The 22337-nt window shown below is 41.4% G+C and overlaps 1 protein-coding gene across 3 annotated transcripts in view; it reads right to left on the bottom strand.

The window, feature by feature from the left end:
* slc26a4 (solute carrier family 26 member 4) overlaps positions 1-22337 on the bottom strand; it is a 106396-nt gene that overhangs the window by 81059 nt on the left and 3000 nt on the right. Inside the window, exons 1-3 of one of the 3 annotated variants that reach the window (XM_063072553.1) lie at positions 17475-18033; positions 11687-11754; positions 7722-11434 (exon numbers count right to left, since the gene is read on the bottom strand). In XM_063072553.1, the coding sequence (XP_062928623.1) occupies positions 7722-7744 (23 nt within the window). In that variant the 5' untranslated portion in view covers positions 7745-11434; positions 11687-11754; positions 17475-18033. Of the gene's footprint in view, positions 1-7717; positions 11435-11686; positions 11755-17474; positions 18034-22337 lie in introns of those variants that run through there. The other 2 variants (XM_063072555.1, XM_063072554.1) reach the window with 2 other exon arrangements.

Raw genomic sequence — 22337 nt, 5'->3', positions numbered from 1 at the left:
AATATATGCACACTCGTCATATAACCTCCATGAAAGGAAATATGCTTTTACAGATATGTTTGATGATTTCTTAGCCTTTTCAAATTGACTGACAGAAAAGTAAGAAACGTAGCTGGTAATTTTTTCAGATTTCATTTCATGTGTTGTCAAAAGTTCATATCATCCCAGTATTTGCTATATTTCTCAATAGTAGAAAATAGTGGTGCTGATGAATTGTCTAATATGAAAAGAGCAAATAGAAAAGAAGATAGAAATATTGCTTGAATAATTCATGCAGAGGTACAGTAGTCATGAATTATTTCTGTGATACACAGCAGTATGCTTCAATTAGAATTTGAAAAGGATGAAGGGAAATGTGTAAAAAGGACAAATGTAGAGAAGGAAACCTCTGGATGATCAGCATCTTTGAAACAAAAGTCATGTCATTCTGTGTACAATAATTACTGATTTAAAGCAATTCTCTACCGAATATACCAGGTGATTAACTGCTCTCTGTGTTACAACAGTTTAAATGTGAAAAGTTCCAGAGGCAATCTGTTTGGAAGAAGACCATAGTGAGAGTACTCTCCAGAACTCATTTCTTTTTTCATTAATCAAGATCTTCATTGTTAACTTAAATTATGTTTCCAATATCTCCAAGAAGGATATTAGGGAGATATTTATATATGGTGTAAGAAGTAAGAGCTAATGAAGTTATAAAATTTAGAAGCCATGTCTGAATTTAGAATACTGAATGCCAGCTATAATCCTTCCCAATTGTGATAACATGTAGACATCCTCAAGAAGCAGCAAGCTATATATTCAGTTAAATTTGTCTGCATGATACAATCAAGTTCTCACCCCCCCATAGACAGATTTCCAAGTCTAATAAATGGAAGGAGTGAAAGAAAGGATTTTCACTCGATATTGAGATCGCTTTAGCAGAAAAAATGTTATGATTTCTCATTAGTAACATGGGGTGAAAATATACCTACCACTAATCTTTACAATGACAATCTGAAAAGTGTATTTGATGCATTACAAGCCTTTTGCAACCCACCTATAAGTTCAACAGTTGCTCACTGACCTGTTTTTTTTAGACAAATGCCACCGGGAGTAGTAAGAATCCTACTTTTAATTTTTTTAATGGATCTATGATTTTTGTAGATTTGCTCTTCAGATATAGATTATTTGTGGGATCTGGGTGCCTGGTCTGTGGAAAGACAAAAGATAGGTAATCATAAATCCTGAAAAGTGAATGAGGACTCGTTAAGCAGCTATTGAAACCCAGACTGGAAAAGTTAGATGGCCAGCAGAAGGGAGTATATGTGCTGAAGTGTAAGACACATAGGGGCAGACAAAGGAATGTTGCAAAGGTTACTTAGTTGTTGAGCTGAACTGAGTATGCCTCGACCCTTTTGATTATGTGTTTTATTTTGTTACTTGCATGATTTTTTTGTGGCGGTTTGATGTTTTTCTTTGAACAGGTTCTTTTTTCTCATGGCAGTCTGTGGGAAGACAAATCTCAGGGTTGTGTACTGCATACTTACTTTGATAGTAAATGTACTTTGAATCTTTGAAAATATTGTGTAGCCCCAAATGAAATATCTGTTTATGTGGAAAAATGTACACAATCTGGATTGGAAAATATTAAAAAAAAACAGGATATGATGAATAAGACATTGAAAATTTATGGAGTGGATGAGATGAGCTGTGTAGGACAGAGACAGGGTTTGATTCAAATTACTAATTGATCCTAGCAGTTCAGTCCAGAGACTTGTGAGTAGACAGACTGAAATCTGCTCTCAAAAATACCAAGAGACTAGTTTTAAGTGACCAAAATAAGAAACCTATTTTAGATAAAGACATCCAAAGTGAACTTGATATAGTAGAAATAACACAATTGGGATATGTTAGAAAACTCAGGAAATCTTATTGTTTTTCATGTTTATTAAGAACATTAGATATGTTTTTAAAGTCCAAGAATGACATGGAAGTTTAAGGAGAAAAGTTAAGTTTTTATCCAGGTCAACTTGGGTATATACACAATACTGTCTAATGCGGTCAGGTCACACGGCATAGTAGAGCTGCTGTTTCATGAGGTTATATCTGTATCCCTAAACCAGACACACAAGAGATTCCAGATGATGGAATCTGGAGAAATAAACACTCTGCTGAAGAACTCAGTGAGTCAAGCAGTAGGAGGAAGGAAGCTGTCGACATTTTGGGCCTAAATCGAACGTCAGCATTGAGAGTGGAGAGATAAGGTGGATAGCATAGCGGCAATTACTGACTGAGGCGCATTGTAAGATGACAGCCGGGTAGTGCCACATGGGGAAGGTGAGCAGGGCTGGAGATGAAGACTGTGGCAAGTGAATGGAGACGGAGAAAGAGAGACAAAAGGATTAAAAAAACAACACATGGAGTAAGATGGGGGAGGTGTGAAGATTGGAGACAGCTGCTGGAGAGAGACAAGGAAGAAATTCAGAGCTAGATTCTGATAAATAAAGAAGGTGAAAAGGGAAACCATTGGAGGAGAAGGGAGAAGTGAATGACAGGTTGGATCAGATGGGGGGCAGGGAGGTTGGGTGGAAGTGGGGGACCTGTGTATGAAGTTGGTAGATGGAGAAGAGGGAAGGGAGGACAAAAATAAGGGGACAGGAGGATCAGAAGGAGAAATGGAGGAGAGGAAGGAAGAAGGAAAAAAGGAAAATGGGGAGGGGGGAACTAAATTTGGAAAACTCTACATTTACTACTGGGTTGTGGGCTATCCAGTCAGAATAAAAGCACCTGATTGTTGTGTGGGGCTTCATTGTCTCAGTAGAGGACTAGCTTGGACAGGTCAATGAGGGAATGGGGTGGGGGGGCGGGAAAGAGGTGAATGATCAGCAACTGAGAGCTCAGGATGGCAATTAAATGATATCACTCCAATGCTTTTGTTAGTCTTCCAGAGTTTGATATTTGCTATATACACACAGAAGTTTATCTAGGGAGATGTGTGGTGGGTCAGAATATTGAACAAAATATTTTAAAAAGCAACAAAATGATTAGCAAGTTATTAAAGAGGGAGAAAAAAAAGCTATAATATGAGACAAATCTAGACAGAATTGTGAAAATGATCTGTACAGAAATTTACAAATAAAAGAGTTAATAAAGTGAGTGTTGGTCTTATTGAAAGTGAGCTCAGGTAATTAGTAATGGAAAATCAGGAGGTGACAGATTAATTAAATAGTTGTACTACATAAGAGAATGCAGTATCTTCAGATTTAGCTACAACTATTAAAATGAAAATGAAGGTGGAACTTGGAAAAATTATTATCACCAGGAAAATTGGTCCTGAGCAAATTGTTGGATCTACAGTATATAGGTTGACAAGTCCTCAGGTCTTGATGGACTTCATCTACGGTCATAAAAAAAATAGTGAAATGTTTACCAACTGGCTTTAATTTCCAAAATTCACTGGATTGCAATTGTAAATTGTTATTCAAAAAGAGAGACAGAAAGCAGGAAGCTACAAGCCAATTAGCTCAAAGTCTGCCATAGGGAAAATATTAGAAGATATTATTAAGGAAATCATGGCAGGGCACTTAGAAAAAAATCAAGGTAATAAGACAAGGTCAGAATGATTTTGTGAAAGGGAAATCATGTTGCACTGATTTATTGTGTTTCTTTGAACGGTAATGCACCGTGGATAAAGGGGACTGATGTCAGATAGAGTGCTGCATCAAAGGTTATTGTGGAATATAAAAGATGGAAACATTGGTGCAATAGAATATTTGCCTGGCTAATGGGAAACAAAATAGGCAGTAATGTATCACTTGCTGGTTGGCAAGATGTTATGACTGATGAGCCACAGGGTTCAGGGATGGGGCCTCAACTTTTTAAATGATTTTTAAATAAAGGCACCAGAGGTATAGTTGCTACATTTTCTGATGACACAATGTGGCAAAATATGTCATGCAAAGGACATTTGGAGGCTGCAAAAGGATTTAGATTTAGCAATTGGAATATAATGTTGGAAAATGTCATGTTGTCCATTTTATCTTGAAAAATAAAAATTCATATTATCTGCAGAAGAACCTGTATCTTAGTGTAGGATTCACAGAAGACCAGTATGCAAGCACTGCAATTAATTTACAAGGGAGAACAAGCTTGTTATACGTATAATGGTTATAGTGCAACAGTGAAACCCCATCTGGAATACTAGGTACAGCATTGGTCTCCTTTAATAAGTAAATATGTTAGAGGCAGCTCAGAGAATGATTTATATCAAAATTAATGGCATTTTCATTTCTAAATCACAAATAACAGATTGGCAATGCAAAATGAGCAATATATGGAAACAACAAAGAGTAGAAGATTGATGCAAAATGGCGCTGGAGCGTGGTGACTCTTTGCAAGCTGCTCCCCGCAGATCTATTCATGACTTCTAGTAGAATTGTTCTGCTCTTTTGTTTCACTGAACTCTGTAATGATTCAATCTGTATGAGCAGCGTGCAAAACAAGCTTTTCACTTTAGAAAGACAGAGTTCATTTACAAAGATAGGTGTGTAAAAAGGGCCCGAAGGATCACTGGGGACCCATGTCACCCCAACCACAAACTGTTCCAGCTGCTACCATACGGGAAACGGTACCGCAGCATAAAAGCCAGGGCCAAAAGTCTCCGAGATAGCTCCTTCCACCAGGCTTTCAGACTGATTACGTCATGTTGATTTGAGTGTATTTCTATGTTACATTGGCTGTTCTATTTATTATAAATTACTATTATAGCATATTGCTCATTTAGACAGAGACATAACATAAAGATTTTTACTCCTCATGTATGTGAAGGATGTAAGAAATAAAGTCAATTCAATTCAATTCACTGCTTCTTGGTATCTGTGACAATAATAACCCATTCCTCATACAAGACTAATATTTGAAAATTTTGCATTTTGTCTTTGAGGGAGGGTAAGACAGTTTAGTCTTCTATCTGCTGGAGTTGATAAGAACTTGGTTGAAAGCTTGTGGAATATTTAAGACCAGAATCGTTGTTTAAAAACAAGGGGTGGCTCATTTAACACAGACTAAGGCCAGGGTTTGTTTTTATCAACAGATTATATATATTTTGAACTTATTTCCTCTGGTGGTTTAAGGCAGAGTCAGACAAATTCCTGATAAGCAAAAGGGTGAACGGATACGGGAGTTGCAGGAATGAAGAATTGAGGTTACAATCAGTTCAGCCAAGAATGTTACTGAATGATGGATCATGTTGAGGGGGTTGAGTGACATTATTCCTGTTACAAATATTTATATTTGTATGATTATATCATTCACCTCAAGGTTGCGTGCTTAGCCGACTAATCTATCCTCTCTACACTCACAACTATGTGGCAAAGCACAGCTCAAATGTCATCCATAAATTCACCGATGACTGCACTGTTGGTAAAATCTCAGATGGCGACCTGGATGTGTACAGGAGTGAGGCAGATAGGATGGTTGAGTGGTGTCACAACAACCTCATATTTAATGTCAGCAAGACTGAGGAATTGTGGACGGCAAGAAGGGTATGTCATGAGAGTATGTACTAGTCCTCAGAGGGCAAAAAGGTGAGCAGCTTCAAGTTCCTCAGTGTCATCATCTTGGGGAATCTATCCAGGGCCCAACACATTGATGTAGTCGTGAAGAGGGCATGCCAGCAGCACTACTTTGTCGAGAAGATGTGGCACATCACCAAAGACTCATTCAAATTTCTATATATGTACGGTTGAGAGCATTCTGATTGGTGGCATCACAGCGTGGTATGGAGGTTCTCATGCACAGGATCTCAAGAGTCTGCAGAGCATTACAGACTCAGCTAGCCAAGAAAGTGGCATCACTAAGAATATTCACTGTCTGGGACATAGCCTCTTGTTACCAGCATCAAAGAGGTACAGCAGCCTGAAGACCCACATTCAATGATTCAGGAATAGCTCTTCCCCTCCAGGTTTCTAAATGGTTCATGAACCCATGAAGACAAATTTATTATTCCTTTTTTTTTGTACTATGTTTTGTAACTTACAGAAATGTTATGACTTTGCTCTGGACTGCTGCTGCTAAACAACAAATTTCATGTCATATAAAACAGAGAAAATAAATCTGCTTCTAATTCTAATGTAAATAGCTGAAGGTGCCACTGACTAACTTGGGACATTTCTGGACCTTACAATACCATACGATTGTTTTGTTAAATATGAACACAAACACCCCTCATAGATTAATATATTCACATGGAGCTCCTTGAGGCATTGATCGTGTGGATAGTCAGAGGCTTTTTCCCAGGGCTGAAATGGTTGCCACAAGAGGGCACAGGTTTAAGGTGCTTGGGAGCAGGTACAGAGGAGATGTCAGGGGTAGTTTTTTTACGCAGAGAGTGGTGAGTGTGTGGAATGGGCTGCCGGCAACGGTGGTGGAGGCAATACGATAGGGTCTTTTAAGAGACTTTTAGATAGGTACATGGAGCTTAGAAAAGTAGAGGGCTATGGGTAACCCTAGTAATTTCTAAGGTAGGGACATGTTCGGCACAACTTTGTGGGCCAAGGGGCCTGTATTGTGCTGTAGATTTTCTATGTTTCTATACCTGAGCTTACATTTGTAAAAGTCATCAGATTTGTGAGTATGAGTGAAATAACACTGAAAATCATAAAGGAGTTTGGTTCACTTCAAGATGCAGAGTTAAATTTAGTAAGCACAGCGCAAGGGCCATCTGCTGTGTAGCTGTAATGATATTGGATTGAGAATTGGCTGAAATTGGGCCAGAAGTTCCCTTCATGACAAATAGTGACAGAACAAAAGGCACAGTGAATTCACAGTAACAGTGATGGTCTTCTACACTCTCCTATCAGATTCCCCCCTTCTCCAGCCCTTTACCTCTTTCACCAATTAACTTCCCAGCTCTTTACTTCATTCCTGCCCTCTCCTGATTTCACCTATCGCTTTGTACTTCTTCCTTCCCACCCCCCCACCTTCTTGCTCTGACATCTCATCTTTTTTCCCCCAGTTCTGATGAAGGGTCTCAGCCCAAAACATCGACTGTTTACTCTTTTCCATAGACGCCACCTGGCCTGCTGAGTTCCTCCAGCATTTTGTGAGTGTTGCTTTGATTTCCATCATCTGCAGATTTTCTCGTGTTTGTGAATTCACAGTGCTGTTTAAGTAAACAGCTTGGTAATGAGTATGGCTACTTCTGAAGTCTACTTAGTAATAGAGAGTGATACTCAGTACGAACTAGTACAGGTGTAGCCTGGGGTAAAGTGCACACTCAGGACAACAAATACTTTTTCGTGTTTTAATTCCTTTATCTGTTTTAGATGTTTAAGTGCCAGAAGAGGGTCGTGAAACAAAACGAACGAATTTACAACTAGTTCTTGCCGTTACAATCACAGTTTAACTTTCGAACCACAGCCTTATGTATGGACAGAATTGCGTATGCAGTATAAAAAATACCAGAACTAATATGGTACTAATACGGAATTGGCAATCCTGAAGGAACACAATACAAACATTAGAATCCCACCCACCCTGCATCTTATACATAGCAGTGAAAAATGTAAGCGAATACATCTCATCTAAGATGCACACACGTGCTGAACTTCCGAACAGAGACTAAACATTCACGTTACGTGGTTACATGCACAATCAGTCCTGATACAATGAAGTTAGACAAAAGGTACAACTTTTACAAGGTATTGCCTGGTAGTTAAATTACAGGAAGACTGACCTACTTGGATGGTGAGGAACTTTGCATAAGCCATGCTACCCAGCGTCGATTTCTTCACTCATGGAAATCTAAAGCATCCAAATGTAAAACATGTCAAATTACCGATATTCTCGATTCGCCAACAAGCATAAATGAATTCACATGGATATCGTCAATTAATGCTCACCTTTCCTCACCATGCCTAGTCTCGGGGAGGAACTCAATTCCAACGCCCCACCAGTGTCTTCAGCAGAAACAAAATAGTCTCCCCACTATCCCGCGTATGCTTAATGACATCACTGTCTCCCTTAAAGGCACAGACAACTATTCTAGCATTAGCCGGATGGATGCCTAAGTACACTTTTAACGATACTGAATAAGATCCGACGGTCACCTGGTTACATTCTCCCTTGCATTCAAGTAATCGTCCTCGATTACTTGCTCACTACAAGGGTACTTTTAACCTCTTTAACTGCTTCTCTAAAGAGAACTGAACTGAGACTAGCCAGTCATGTTTCTGGTCCACCGTCTGTTCTTGCCCCAGCGGAGCATCCACGGGCAAGTGGGGATCCACCCCAAACAACAGATAGTAAGGTGAATACCCGGTGGTTGCATGAGGTGTCGCATTATATGCATACACCAACTTGGGTAGATGTTCTGGCCATCTGCGCTTCTTTTCTGAGGCAACGAATGCAAGAAATCATGCATCATCCTGTTGAAACGCTCTCACTGCGTGTTTCCAGTAGGATGATGAGGTGTGGTACGGCTTTTCTTTACCCCATATAGTTTGCAAAGCTCCCCTATGACCTCACTTTCGAAGTTACAGCCCTGGTCAGAATGCAATCTCTCAGGGACACCGTACTTCATGAACCATTCCCTCAAGAGCACCCTTGCTGTGGTATCCGCCTTTTGATCCCAAGTCGGAAATGCTTGGGTAAATTTAGTGAAAACGTCCATGACCACTAAGACATTTTCACTCCCATCAGTTGCCGGCTCCAACACAGTGAAATCTACCGCTACAACTTCAAGCGGCCTGGAAGCCAGAAATGACTTCATGGGGGGGGGGGGGGGCGGATCCTAGGCTGCGGCATCTTAGTACACAATGTGGACAATTTTTGACCCACCGTGCCACATCCTCGTGTATGCCCACCCAAAAACATCAGCTTCTCAACAACTGCAGAGTACGTTCTATACTTTGATGGCCCATAGCGTCATGTACATACTCTAACACTTTGCTCCTCAAGCTGTTAGGTACCAGAGGCTGGTAACACTCCCCAAGCTTCTCATCCTCAACTACCCTATACAGTTACCCTTTACGCTCCCTGATACTGTCCCAGTGCCTTAACAGAGACAAAACAGGTTTAGGCAGAGTTTTACGCTCCTGGCCACTCAGCTTTCTTTTCTGATCCCATTAGTCTCTTAGGACACCTAACACAGGGTCTTGCTGCTGAAAAGTACGCAAGTCTCCATTAGAGTAACCTGGGAGGGTTGGAGTGTTCCCTTGCATCGGACCACTTACATCACTAGTACCAGCTTCCCAGGCTCAAATTTGCTTAGCTGTTAAGACCAGCGGTAACCAGTGCTGGGACAATGGCAGTGCCGTGATTGATCAAACTACAGATCGCCACAGCCCCATCAAACTCCGCATCGTCTGAGACAGGCTCAGGCTCCCCTGCAAATGGCTGCCTAGAGACTGCATCAGCCACGGTATTGCTCCGACCTGGACGATCCTGGACATCGAAGTCAAACACTGCGTAGACAAGTTGCCTACACTGGCTGATAAGGTTCATGCCTACAATACATGGGATAGGTGGTTTGGTGCTAACAGGATCCCTGACTACTAGAAAGCTACAATTTGGTATCTTCATGCCCATTTCTTGAACTTCTAGCTCTAGGTACCCAAGGTAAGGAATATCCAGACTGTTTGCAGCTGCTAGCCTAAGGCAGTCAGCAATGGACAACATACCCCTGTCCTCTCCATTCAAGTGTTCTCAAAAGAACTGCTCAGTCAGGGTGCTTACCTGATTACCTGTGTCCAACAGACAACGGACAGCGACACCTGAAATTTAAAGCTCCACAACTGGACATGTCCCTATGGCACCTTGCAGCAACTGGGCACGGGGTAGCTGTACATTATCTGTATCTATGAGGTTCCGCCGAATTGCTCGACTCCCAACCTCTTGAGGGCAGGAGGAATCAGACTCCACTTCCCTTGCATCCCGCCTCCGTGGGCAATTCTTGGCCAAATGCCCTCCCACCTGACACTTGAAACATATTGGTTGCCCATCTTCTGTGAACCTAGGCTGTAAATTACGTCTGCTGCTAGTAGTGCATGTAAAATCCCTCTGCACAGTGAGATCTTTCACTGCTTGAGTCAATTCACTAAGGGCTTTGCCCTGCTCTGTGACCACTTTAAGGATGTCATCTAGTGTGACAGACTCAGATTCCCGAGCTTTAAGAATCGAGCACTGTGCCTGGCTACTGCTACACTTTGACTTTCCAGACCTTGTATTTCCCAGGGGCTCTTCTACAAGCCACAAACGAGCCTCCTCCCTCACTTCTATCATTGAGGACTCAGGGTGGCCCCGCACAAATCTGTAGAGCTCCCTTCTGAGGGAAGGATCCCTGATCCCCTCTATAAATTGATCTCTTAGCACCACCCTCTCATTGGTCACAGCATCAGGGGAGTGCTTCAGTATCAAGTTAAGAGCTTGGGCTAGGGGATGTGAAAATTCTCTTACATCTTCACCCTCATGCTGTTTGTGACTGTAGAAGCCATGCCACTGCCAGGGTGCCCTACGCTCGTCTCTAAAAGCTTCCCTGAGACAGGTGAACAAGTCATCAGCCCGGTCTTCCTCAGCATCACTGCACATACGTGCTTCCTCTAAGGCTTCTCCCCTGCAGGGACATAACAAAGTCATACTGATCCTGGTCACACTGATTTCTACTATGAAGTGCACGTTGTACTTCTTCAATAAAGTCATCAACAGATCTCCCATCTTTCTCAACATCCCCCATAAATGGAACAATGTTTCTTTCCCCTGGGACATATACATAGGACCTTTTGCTTAATTTATCTATGGTTGCCATGGCTTCATCATACCTACTACGCAATTCCCTAATTTGTTCATTCAAATCAAGTTCAACTGGTGTGTCCTCTCAGCATGACATAGTAAAAGCTCAAGTCTTTAAAGTTCACACAACAAGCCTGTAAAAGGAGTTGCTGCTGTCCTTTGTTGCAAACACGAAGGCTTCACAGCCCGCAGTTCCCTGGGTCCACGTCACCGCTCTGCATCCTGATGTCAGTCACTGACGTCCCGTCCCATTCCTGAGGCTCCACCACGCTCTCCACGAGGCAACAGGCGCTCTCTCCTTCCGCCCCTCGGGAACACGGTCCTGTCTTCACCACTACCGTATATTATACTGCATACAACAATCAGAGACCCTCTAAACTGGCTTGGAATTAGCCCCACTCCTGATACCAAATTTTGTAGCCTGGGGAAAAGTACACACTCAGGACAACAAATACAAAGTGTACTTTTTCGGGTTTTAATTCCTTTATCTGTTTTAGATGTTTAAGTGCCAGAAGAGGGTCACGAAACAAAACAAATTTACAACTAGTTCTTGCCATTACAATCACAATTTAACTTTCAATCCACACCCTTGTGGATGGTAGAATTGCATATGCAGTATAAAAAATACCAGAACTGATACGGTACTAATACGGTAGTGGCAATCCTGAAGGAACACAATACAAACAACATTAGAATCCCACCCAGCCTGCATCTCATACATAGCAGTGAAAAATGTAAGCGAATACATCTCATCTAAGATGCACACACGTGCTGAACTTCCGAACAGAGACTAAACATTCACGTTACGCAGTTGCATGCACTATCAGTCCTGATACAATAAAGTTAGACAAAAGGTACACTTTTGGCACAACTTTTACAAGGTATTGCCTGGTAGTTAAATTACAGGAAGACTGACCTACTTGGATGGTGAGGAACTTTGCATAAGCCATGCTACCCAGCGTCGATTCCTTCACTCATGGAAATCTAAAGTATCCACATGTAAAATATATCAAATTACTGATATTCTCGATTCGCCAACAAACATAAACGAATTCACATGGATATCGTCAATTAATGCTCACCTTTCCTCACCATGCCCAGTCTCGGAGAGGAACTCAATTCCAACGCCCCACCAGTGTCTTCAGCAGAAACAAAATGGTCTCCCCACTATCCTGCCTGTGTGTAATGACATCACCGTCTCCCTTAAAGGCACAGACAACTATTCTAGCATTACCCGGATGGATGCCTAAGTACACTTTTAACGATACTGAATAAGATCCAACGGTCACCCGGTTATACAAGTACTAAAAACAAACAGAAGAAAGTCTGCAAATGTGCAACACACTTGCCGGTCGCAGCCCGAAATGTCGACGGCTTAATCATTTCCAACGATGCTGCCTGCCTGGCCTACTGAGTTCCTCCAGCATTTTGCGTGTGTTGCCAAGTACTAATAAAAAGTGATGTCTTGTGGGCATATATTGAAAGAGTGTGATGAAAGGAAGTGTATCAAAGTCATGCTGCTGATAGAGAAGAAGTCACATTGCAATATTTGCTGCAGAACACATCTAAAACCTAGAGTGTTAGGCAGGATCTGCAAAACAGAACCTGAAGCTAAAAATTGAAAGTGTGTTGAAATGTAAGACAGATATTGATGGTCTTCAAAAGGATTAAAACAGGCTGATGGAATGGGTGGCAATAGCAAGTGAAATGTAACACAGAAAAATGCAAAGTATTAAATTTTGTTTGCAAGACTGAGGAGAGCCAATAGAAGCTAGATACAATTTTAAAACAGGGAGAAGAACAGTGCATCTTGGATATACGTGCCAAAGCAAAAGCTCCTGAAAAACAAAGTTCACAGAGAATATTAAAAAACAAAAATGTCCAATACCAAGAACTTTAATTCCACAGACATTTTGTAAGAGTATTGAAGGTATAAAAATAAAGCTCATAGGTAAAATGGGACTGCAGAAAGTATTGCATATTATATAAAACATTCCAAAGATATCTTATGGGTACCTTAGGAGCAAGAGGATATTAAAGACAGCATAGACCCTGTTACGGGATCAAAAAGGCAATCTTTGTTTGAAATCTGGTAGTGGATTTCTTTCTTAGTTTATTCTTTATGTCTGTCTTCACAGGAGAGGCATGTTGCCATATTGCAATTAGGGGGAAAAGAGTATGTAATATAGGAACTGAAAAGTACAGGAGGAAGCATTAGGGGGTTTAGCATCTTTTTGAAAAAATGTGGATAAGTTGCTTGGCATATGAATTGTAGAATGATTGTAGCACACAAGAAAGTGAGCTTCTTAGACCCATACCAGCTCTCACATAATGGTTTTCCACTTTCTATTGGCTTCATCCCCCATTATCTTAAATACCCATCTCTTCTATGTCAAAAAGAACAAATCCAACTTCATCAGTCTATTCACTAAGGTTCTATACCCCTAGAATCTTCTTAGTAAATTTCTTCTGCACCGTCTCTAAACCCTTTCCATTTTTCCTAAAGTGTGACACAATTGGAGTTAAGGTTCATTGTGTCCTCTGTTTCTGAAGCCTGATGTTCCATATGTTTTTTTTAACCACTCTCTCAATGGTGCTGCCATTTCCTGCAAATTATGCACATGTACTGCGAGATCACTATGGTCTTTCACTCTTTTTAGAATTACAGTTTTCATTTGTCCTACCAAAATGCAGCATCAGATTCTCAGCATTAAGTTCTACCAGTCAGATAATGCTCAGTCCCCCATGTGTGTACCTTCTTGAGCTCTATTACTATTCTCCACAGTTCACAATGCCTATGAGTTTAGTGCAGGGGTTCCCAACCTTTTTTATACTATGGGACCCTACTATTAACCAAGGGGTCTGTGGACCCTGGTTGGGAATTCCTGGTTTAGTGTCACTTACAAATTTGGAGATAAGGTCCTGTATATCCAAGTCGAAGACTGCAGTATAAAGGAAAATATGGGTCCTAGTGCTGATCTCTGGAAAGCTCAATTGTACATTTCCATCCAGGCCGAAAACTACTATTTCCTGTTCCCTTGATATTTTTTTTAAAAATCTATATGGTCATAGACATAGTCATATTTTATTGATCCCGGGGGAAATTGGTTTTCGTTACAGTTGCACCATAAATAATAAGTAGTAATAGAAATAGTAATAGTAATAGTCATGGAAATAATAAATAGTAATAGAAAATAGTAATAAATAGTTAAATAGTAATATGTAAATTATGCCAGTAAATTATGAAATGTCCAGGACCAGCCTATCGGCTCAGGGTGTCTGACCCTCCAAGGGAGGAGTTGTAAAGTTTGATGGCCACAGGCAGGAATTACTTCCTATGACGCTCTGTGCTGCATCTCGGAGGAATGAGTCTCTGGCTGAATGTACTCCTGTGCCCACCCAGTACATTATGTAGTGGACGGGAGACATTGACCAAGATGGCATGCAACTTAGACAGCAACCTCTCTTCAGACACCACCGTCAGAGAGTCCAGTTCCATTCCCACAACATCACTGGCCTTACGAATGAGTTTGTTGATTCTGTTGGTGTCCGCTACCCTCAGCCTGCTGCCCCAGCACACAACAGCAAATATGATAGCACTAGCCACCACAGACTCGTAGAACATACTCAGCATTGTCCAGCAGATGTTAAAGGACCTTAGTCTCCTCAGGAAATAGAGATGACTCTGACCCTTCCTGTAGACAGCCTCAGTGTTCTTAGACCAGTCCAGTTTATTGTCAATTCGTATCCCCAGGTATTTGTAATCCTCCACCATGTCCACACTGACCCCCTGGATGGAAACAGGGGTCACCAGTACCCTAGCTCTCCTCAGGTCTACCACCAGCTCCTTAGTCTTTTTCACATTAAGCTGCAGATAATTCTGCTCACACCATGTGACAAAGTTTCCTACCATAGCCCCGTACTCAACCTCATCTCCCTTGCTGATGCATCCAACTATGGCAGAGTCATCCGAAAACTTCTGAAGATGACAAGACTCTGTGCAGTAGTTGAAGTCCGAGGTGTAAATGGTGAAGAGAAAGGGAGACAAGACAGTCCCCCGTGGAGCCCCAGTGCTGCTGATCACTCTGTCGGACACACAGTGTTGCAAGCACACGTACTGTGGTCTGCCAGTCGGGTAATCAAGAATCCATGATACCAGGGAAGCATCCACCTGCATCACTGTCAGCTTCTCCCCCAGCAGAGCAGGGCGGATGGTGTTGAATGCACTGGAGAAGTCAAAAAACATGATCCTCACAGTGCTCGCTGGCTTGTCCAGGTGGGCGTAGACACGGTTCAGCAGGTAGACGATGGCATCCTCAACTCCTCGTCGGGGCTGGTAGGCGAACTGGAGGGGATCTAAGTGTGGCCTGACCATAGGCCGGAGCAGCTCCAGAACAAGTCTCTCCAGGGTCTTCATGATGTGGGAGGTCAATGCCACCGGTCTGTAGTCATTGAGGCCACTGGGGCGTGGCGTCTTCGGCATAGGGACGAGGCAGGACATCTTCCACAGTACAGGAACCCTCCAGAGCCTCAGGCTCGTGTTGAATACATGGCGAAATACTCCACATAGCTGAGGGGCACAGGCTTTGAGCACCCTGGTACTGACACCATCCGGTCCTGCAGCCTTGCTTAGATTAAGACGTTTCATCTGTCTTCTCACTTGTTCAGCCGTGAAGCCCACCGTGGTGGTTTCGTGTGGGGGAGGGGTATAGTCATGAGAGCAGTGTGGGGGGACTGTGAGGAAGGGTAGGAGGGGAGAGTGGAATATGTGTTGGTTGGGAGCCAACAACAGATGGCTCATGTGGGGGATGGGCAGGGGTCACAATGTCAAATCTGTTAAAGAACAGGTTAGTTTCGTTGGCCCTGTCCACACTGCCTTCAGCTCCTCTGTTGCTAGTTTGCCGAAACCCAGTGATGGTCCTCATCCCCTCCCCCCAGACCTCTCTCATGTTGTTCTGCTGGAGTTTCCACTCAAGCTTCCTCCTGTACCTGTCTTTAGCCTCCCTGATCCTGGCTTTCAGGTCCCTCTGTATTGCCCTCAGCTCCTCCCTATTTCCATCTCTAAACACCCTCTTTTTAGCATTCAGGATGTCTTTAATGTCCTTTTTACAGCTACAGTATATACAGCTACAGTTGCTTTTATTCCTTAGGCTTCAGTCTCGACGTCAACTCTATTATCTGACACTTCTTCAAATAGTTTTTAGAAATAATATCTATTGCATCAAACCTTACTTCCCTCATCAATCAGGTTACTTAATTGAAAAACTGCATCAAATTTGTGAGATACGATTTGCATTTAAATAAATCTATACTGGTCTTTCCCCACTGATTGAACTGAGGTTTATCTGTGAATTTGCTGGATGTAACATTTACTGAGATCAGAACAGGTTTGAAATAGATCAGGTGATTGAGTGTTGTAACAACAACCTCACACTAAACATCAGTAAGACTAAGAAATTGCTTTTTTCAGGAAGGGGAAATCAGTAGAACACACAGTTCTCTTCAAGAGGTCATCATTGGAAAGAGTGAATAGCTTCAAGTTCCTGGGTGTCAACATTTCTGAAGACGTATCATATTAATGCAATTATGAAAAAGGCACATCAACAATAATATTTCATTAGGTTTTTGCTTCATCAAAGACTAGCAAATTTCTACATTTGTACAGTGGAGAGTATTTTGACTGGTTGAATCACCGTCTGGTATGGAGACACCAAAGCTCAGAACTGAAAAAAGCTCCAGAGAGTTGTAAACTCAGCCAGATCCATCAAGGGCACCAGCCTCTCCACTACTGAGGATATCTTCAAAAGGCAATATCTCAAGAAGGCGGCATCTATCATGAAGGACCCTCTAGAACATTACTAACAATGAGGAGGAAGTACAGGAGCCTGAAGATGCACAGTGAATGTTTTAGGAACAGTTTCTTCCCCTCCATCATCAGATTTCTGAGCTATCCTAGAACCCATGAAAACTAGGTGCATAGCCTTGGTTATAGTGAGGATTAGGCCTCAAACCGTGGTGCTACCTGTTAATAGTTGCCCAGAAGAGAGGCATTGGAGTTGATGCGCTCCACCAGAGGCAGTGTGGCATGGCGTCCAAGCTGGAGTCAGTGCTACACCCCAGTGTTCGTTTGGCAGATAACAAGCTCTATTGTGTCCGACTGCAGACTGCTGCAACTTTCATGGATTCAGGAGCTTGGACTATCTTTTTGTGTATTTTACTGATACCTTATATGTGTTATATGTGTCTTGTGCTGTGTGTGACTGTTAGTAGTGTCTTGCACCTTGGCCTTGAAGTAACGCTGCTTTCGTTTGGCTGTATCCATGAGCATTCATCTGTGAGTGAATGGCAATTAAACTTGAGCATGAACTCCCTCAGTATTTTGCTCTCTTCTTGCACTGTTTTAAAACTCTTTTTAACGTAATCTTATTGTAATTTATAGTATTTTTATGTATTGCACTGTACTGCTGCCACAAAACAACAAAATTTTCAATACATATGTCAGTGATACTAAATGTGATTCTGAAGGAAAATGTTGGAAATGCCCACCATCACATATGAGGAAAGGATAGTTGAGTTACTACTAGATAACTCTGCAACAGCTCTAACCCGCAGATTTTACACAGCCCTTTAGTTTGTTTTCTCTATCTAAATGCCTTCATAAATCTATTGTAAGCAGCATATCACCATGGCAATCCTAGACATACCTTATCAGGGAAATTCCATTTTTAGCCAATCCTTCCCATCCTTCGCATATCAAAAGTAACTTGCTTTATCATGTCTCGTTCTGATCTTTGACTTGAAGCACTAATTCTGTTTTTTTCTTCAACACTTGTTGCCTGACATGTTGTATCCAGCATTTTCTGTTCTTAGACCACTAGCATGATTTTTTGCAATGTTTAATTCATTCCTTGAGATAGGCCTGTCAAATAAAAAAAAATCTGTTTTCTTATTATAATATTTAGGTGCTTTTTGTATACAAAATGGCCAATGTGTTTGTCTGCATTGCAAATTGACTACACATCAATATCAGTAAAACCCTCTGGAACATGTTAAGGTTATGAGGGTACATCTAGATGGCTTATGCAGTTAAACACCTCAACAAAACCCAACCCTTAATTTATTACAATCTTATCATGATTAATTTCTCATAATTATAAGCAAATGTTTTGAGAGGCTGGTTGAAGACTACATCTGCAGCATACCGCCACTCACACTGGACCCCCTACAATTCAACTACTGACGGACCGGTCTACTGATGACGCCATAGTCACACCACTACACACCATCCTCACTCACCTGGAGAAGGGGAAGGCAGACATTAGAATGCTATTCCTAGACTACAGTTTATCATTCACCACCATAATTCCCTCCAGATTTGATAGACTTCAGAGACTTTGATAGACTTTCAGAGCCTCTCAGAGACTTTGGCCTGCACCCCACCTTGTGCAGCTGGCTCCTAAACTTCCCATCAGATTGCCAACAGGTGGTAGGGATGGGCTTCCTCACCTCTGCCCCTCAACACAGGTGCCCATGGTTGTGTCCTGAGCCCCCTCCTCTACTTCCTTTACACCCACAACTGTGCTGCCACACACAGCTCCAATCCGCTGATCAAATTCGCAGATGACATGACATTAATTGGCCTTATTTCTAGCAGTGATGAGACAGTCTACAGAGGAGAGGTTGACACTCTGACATAGTGGTGCCAGGACAACAACCTCTCCCTCAAGCCCAAAGAACAAAAGAGCTGATTGTGGATTACAGGAGGAACAGAGACAGGCTGGGCCCGATCAACATCCATGTGTCTGCAGCTGAGATAGTGAGTAGTTAACAAGCTCCTTGGTATACACATCACTGATGATCTCACCTGGACTGTACACACCGGCTTTGTGGCATAAAAAAAGCACAACAGCATCTCTTCCATCTCAAGCGACTGAAGAAGTTCGGCATGGGCCCACAAATCCTCAAGACCTTCTACGGGAGCCCCTTTGAGAGCATACTGACTGGCTGTATCACTGCCTGGTACAGGAACTGCACCAACCTTAATCGCTGGACACTTCAGGGAGTGGTATGGACAGCCCAGTGCATCTGTGGATGTGAAATTCCTTCCATTGAGGGCATTTATAGCAGAAGGTGTAGAGAGAAGGCCTGGAAGATCATCAGGGACACCAGTCACCCCAACCATAAACTATTTTAGCTGCTTCTATCTGGCAAACGCTCCCGCAGCATAAAAGCCAAGACCAAGCTTCTTTCTACAAGCCATTAGACTTTTAAATTCACATGTCTGTACATTGCAACAGGGTCATAACGCAAAGATTTTTACTCTCTCACGCTGTGGGATGGATGTAGGATTTAAATGAATTCTAAATTCTAAATAATTGTTGGTTTGTACGTTTTCTGTTATTCATTTTTTGGGTTATTTTCTTCTGTTTCATGGATGTGTCTGCGAAGAGTAAGGATTTCAGATTGTATACCGTAACATTCTCTGATATTAAATTGAACCATTGAACACATGGACATTAATGTATTTCTGTACTGAATACATTACTCTCCTGGTCTTCACTGTACCCCTCGATAATTTTACATCATTCTCCACCACCAAATCTTGTGACATGGCTTACAGATAGTTAATTTTCCTGCACACTAACATTAATACCAAAAGTACGCCACATAACTCTTGGAGTCATGCCTGAATATGCATCTCCAATATCAACTTTTTCCAATATACAGTACATGTATATTTAGTGTCCAAAGCTCTATTAATTTCTACATTTTTCACATTTAACAAATGCCCCCACAACTTTATGCTGAGAATTTTGAAGGTTTACAATGTTCTGCATAAAGATCTCATTCCTTGTCTCAGTCATAAATGACTGATCTATTATCCCGATACTGTGTCTCTATGTTCTAGGCTTTGCAACCAGAAAAACCTGCCTCTCAGGATCTATTCAGCTAACCAATTTTTGAACCTTATATATTTCAATAAGATTATCTCATAATCTTCTAAATATCTGTGAATGTAAACTAATTCATCACAATTCCCTGACAAAGTGATCTCATAAGTGATCAAAATAATAAGATTTAACTCATTTAGTTAAACACTGGAGAGCTGTTAACTAAAAGCTAATTTAAAACAAATTAATTTTTGGACAGTGATTTTCAACATTAGTGCATTGGCATTATTGACCAGGTGGGTCATGTACCAAACATGCGGCTGGTTTAAAGACAAAAAGCAAACTAGGAATGGTTCAATGTTTCATTTTTACACCACCTCTGGTACTCACTAGTGCTTGGCAAGGATTGCAACTATATTTGTCCTTGTGTTAGTTACTTGTATTTCATTAGTTTTTCTACATACAGTATATTTAAACATTTTCTTTGTTCATTCTCCATTGTTACTGCAAAAGCATATCATTTCTGTGTTTATCTAGAGTGCTTATCGCACCAGGCAGCAGACAAAGGGACCCAACAAGTCGACTGGCTCACAGTAGTTGTGCTCATGAAGACAATTTGCTTGTGTTATAGCTTTTAACAGCTTTACCCATCCTCTTAAAAGTCCAGTGGTTCCAATATGGGGTTCACAGATCCTTCAGTTAATGGTAAGGGTCCATGGCATTAAAAAGTTGGGAACCCCTGCTCTAAAGCACAGTTTATCAGCCCAATTTCTTAGTTATACATTACATCTGCCACTCTTCTGCAGAACAATATCCTCTTCATTGTTTCTCACACAAAATTTGGTAGCATATAAAAAGTTTGAACTGTTATTGTATTCCAATTTACAAGCCACTTACTGATAACACTTTAAGCCAGTTATTTTTGCAAGTCAACAGTGACTTTCCTATTCCATGTATATCAGAATCAGGTTTAATATCACCAGCATATGTCACAAAATTTGTTATTATGTGTAACATATATATACACACACACACACACACACACATACACACACACAATCAAGTTAAGTTAATTGCCATTTAACTATATACATGTAAACGGTCAAATGAGACAATGTTTCTCTGAACCAGGGTATAAAGCAGTCGTACTCATAACACACATAACACATAAGTAAGGATAAAATCTACAATGGGTTACACATAAATAAACGACTAAAGTGCATAAATTAAATATTGTAAGGTACAGAGAACATTAACAAGTGACACTTTGTATACAATGCGGCAGTGAGTTCAGAAGCCTAATGGCCCGGGGGAAGAAATTGTTCCCCATCCTGACCATTCTCGTTTTGACCAGCCTTCTGCCTGATGGTAGAAATTCAAAGAGGATGCTGGATGGATGGGTGGGATCCTTAATAATACTACAGACCCTGTGTAAACAGTGCTCCTGATGGAAACCCCTATGGTCCTCTTGGATGTTTATACTGCACATGTTAAATTAAATAGGTAGTTCAAAAAACTAGTGAGGTCAGTGTTCATGGGTTCATTGTCCATTCAGAAATCTGATGGCAGAGGGAAAGAAGCTGTTCCTGAATCAACTCTCTTATACTTAAGGTGTTAAAGAATTCAGTTATGTTAAAAGGTTTCTAGTTCTGTGAGATTCTTGGGCCGCCTTGCATGCACTGCTCTTTTGAGGTCTATCCACAGACTTTCGATGATGTTTAGGTCGGGGGACGATGAGGGCCATGGCAAAACCTTCAGCTTGCGCCTCTTGAGGTAATCCATTGTGGATTTTGAGGTGTGTTTAGGATCACTATCCTGTTGTAGAAGCCATCCCCTTTTCATCTTCAGCTTTTTTACAGACAGTGTGATATTTGCTTGTGTTATTTAATTGAATTCATTCTTCCCTCTACCGGTGAAATGTTCCCCATGCCACTGGCTAAAACACAAGCCCAAAGCAAGATCGATCCACCCCCATGCTTAACAGTTGGAGAGGTGTTCCTTTTCATGAAATTCTGCACCTTTTTTTCTCCAAACATACCTTTGCTTATTGCGGCCAAAAAGTTCTATTTTTTTTATATATATATTCTTTTTGTATTACAAAAAAACCCCAAAAAATACAGCACATCCACAAAAACCATGACCTTAACAAAATCAAATTAAATATTGAGCAGCAAAAGGGAGAAAAATATAAAGGCAAAAGTAAACATACACAGCAGAGGTGCACTGCACCAAAAAACCTCAGTCCTCACCCTGTAAGAAAGTCCAATACAGGGTCTCATATCCTTTCAAACACGTCCCCTCTGTCCTCATTACATAGTCTCAGTCTCTCCAAATGTAAACTATTTGCCAGTTCACTCAGCCACAGATCGTACGTAGGCACAGAGTCCATTTTCCACATTTGCAGGATTAACTTCTTAGCAATCACCATTCCAAACAATACAGCCATTTTTTCATACTTATTGGCTGAAGGTAGGGAGCTTGTTGCTCCAAGGATGGCTATCAGCGGGTCTGGTTCCCACCACTTCCCAAAAGCCTCAGAGAAACAGTGAAAAATAGTTTTCCAGTATGCATAAAGCTTACAACATGACCAGAATGAATGTGACAAGCTACTGTTCACAGATTTACATCTATTACAAATTGGTGAAACATCAGGGTAGAAACTGTGCAACTTTTCTT

This window comes from Mobula hypostoma, chromosome 20 (genome assembly GCF_963921235.1).
Source record: "Mobula hypostoma chromosome 20, sMobHyp1.1, whole genome shotgun sequence".
Classification (NCBI taxonomy): Eukaryota; Metazoa; Chordata; class Chondrichthyes; order Myliobatiformes; family Myliobatidae; genus Mobula; species Mobula hypostoma.
This window is presented reverse-complemented; position numbering and strand designations above follow the sequence as displayed.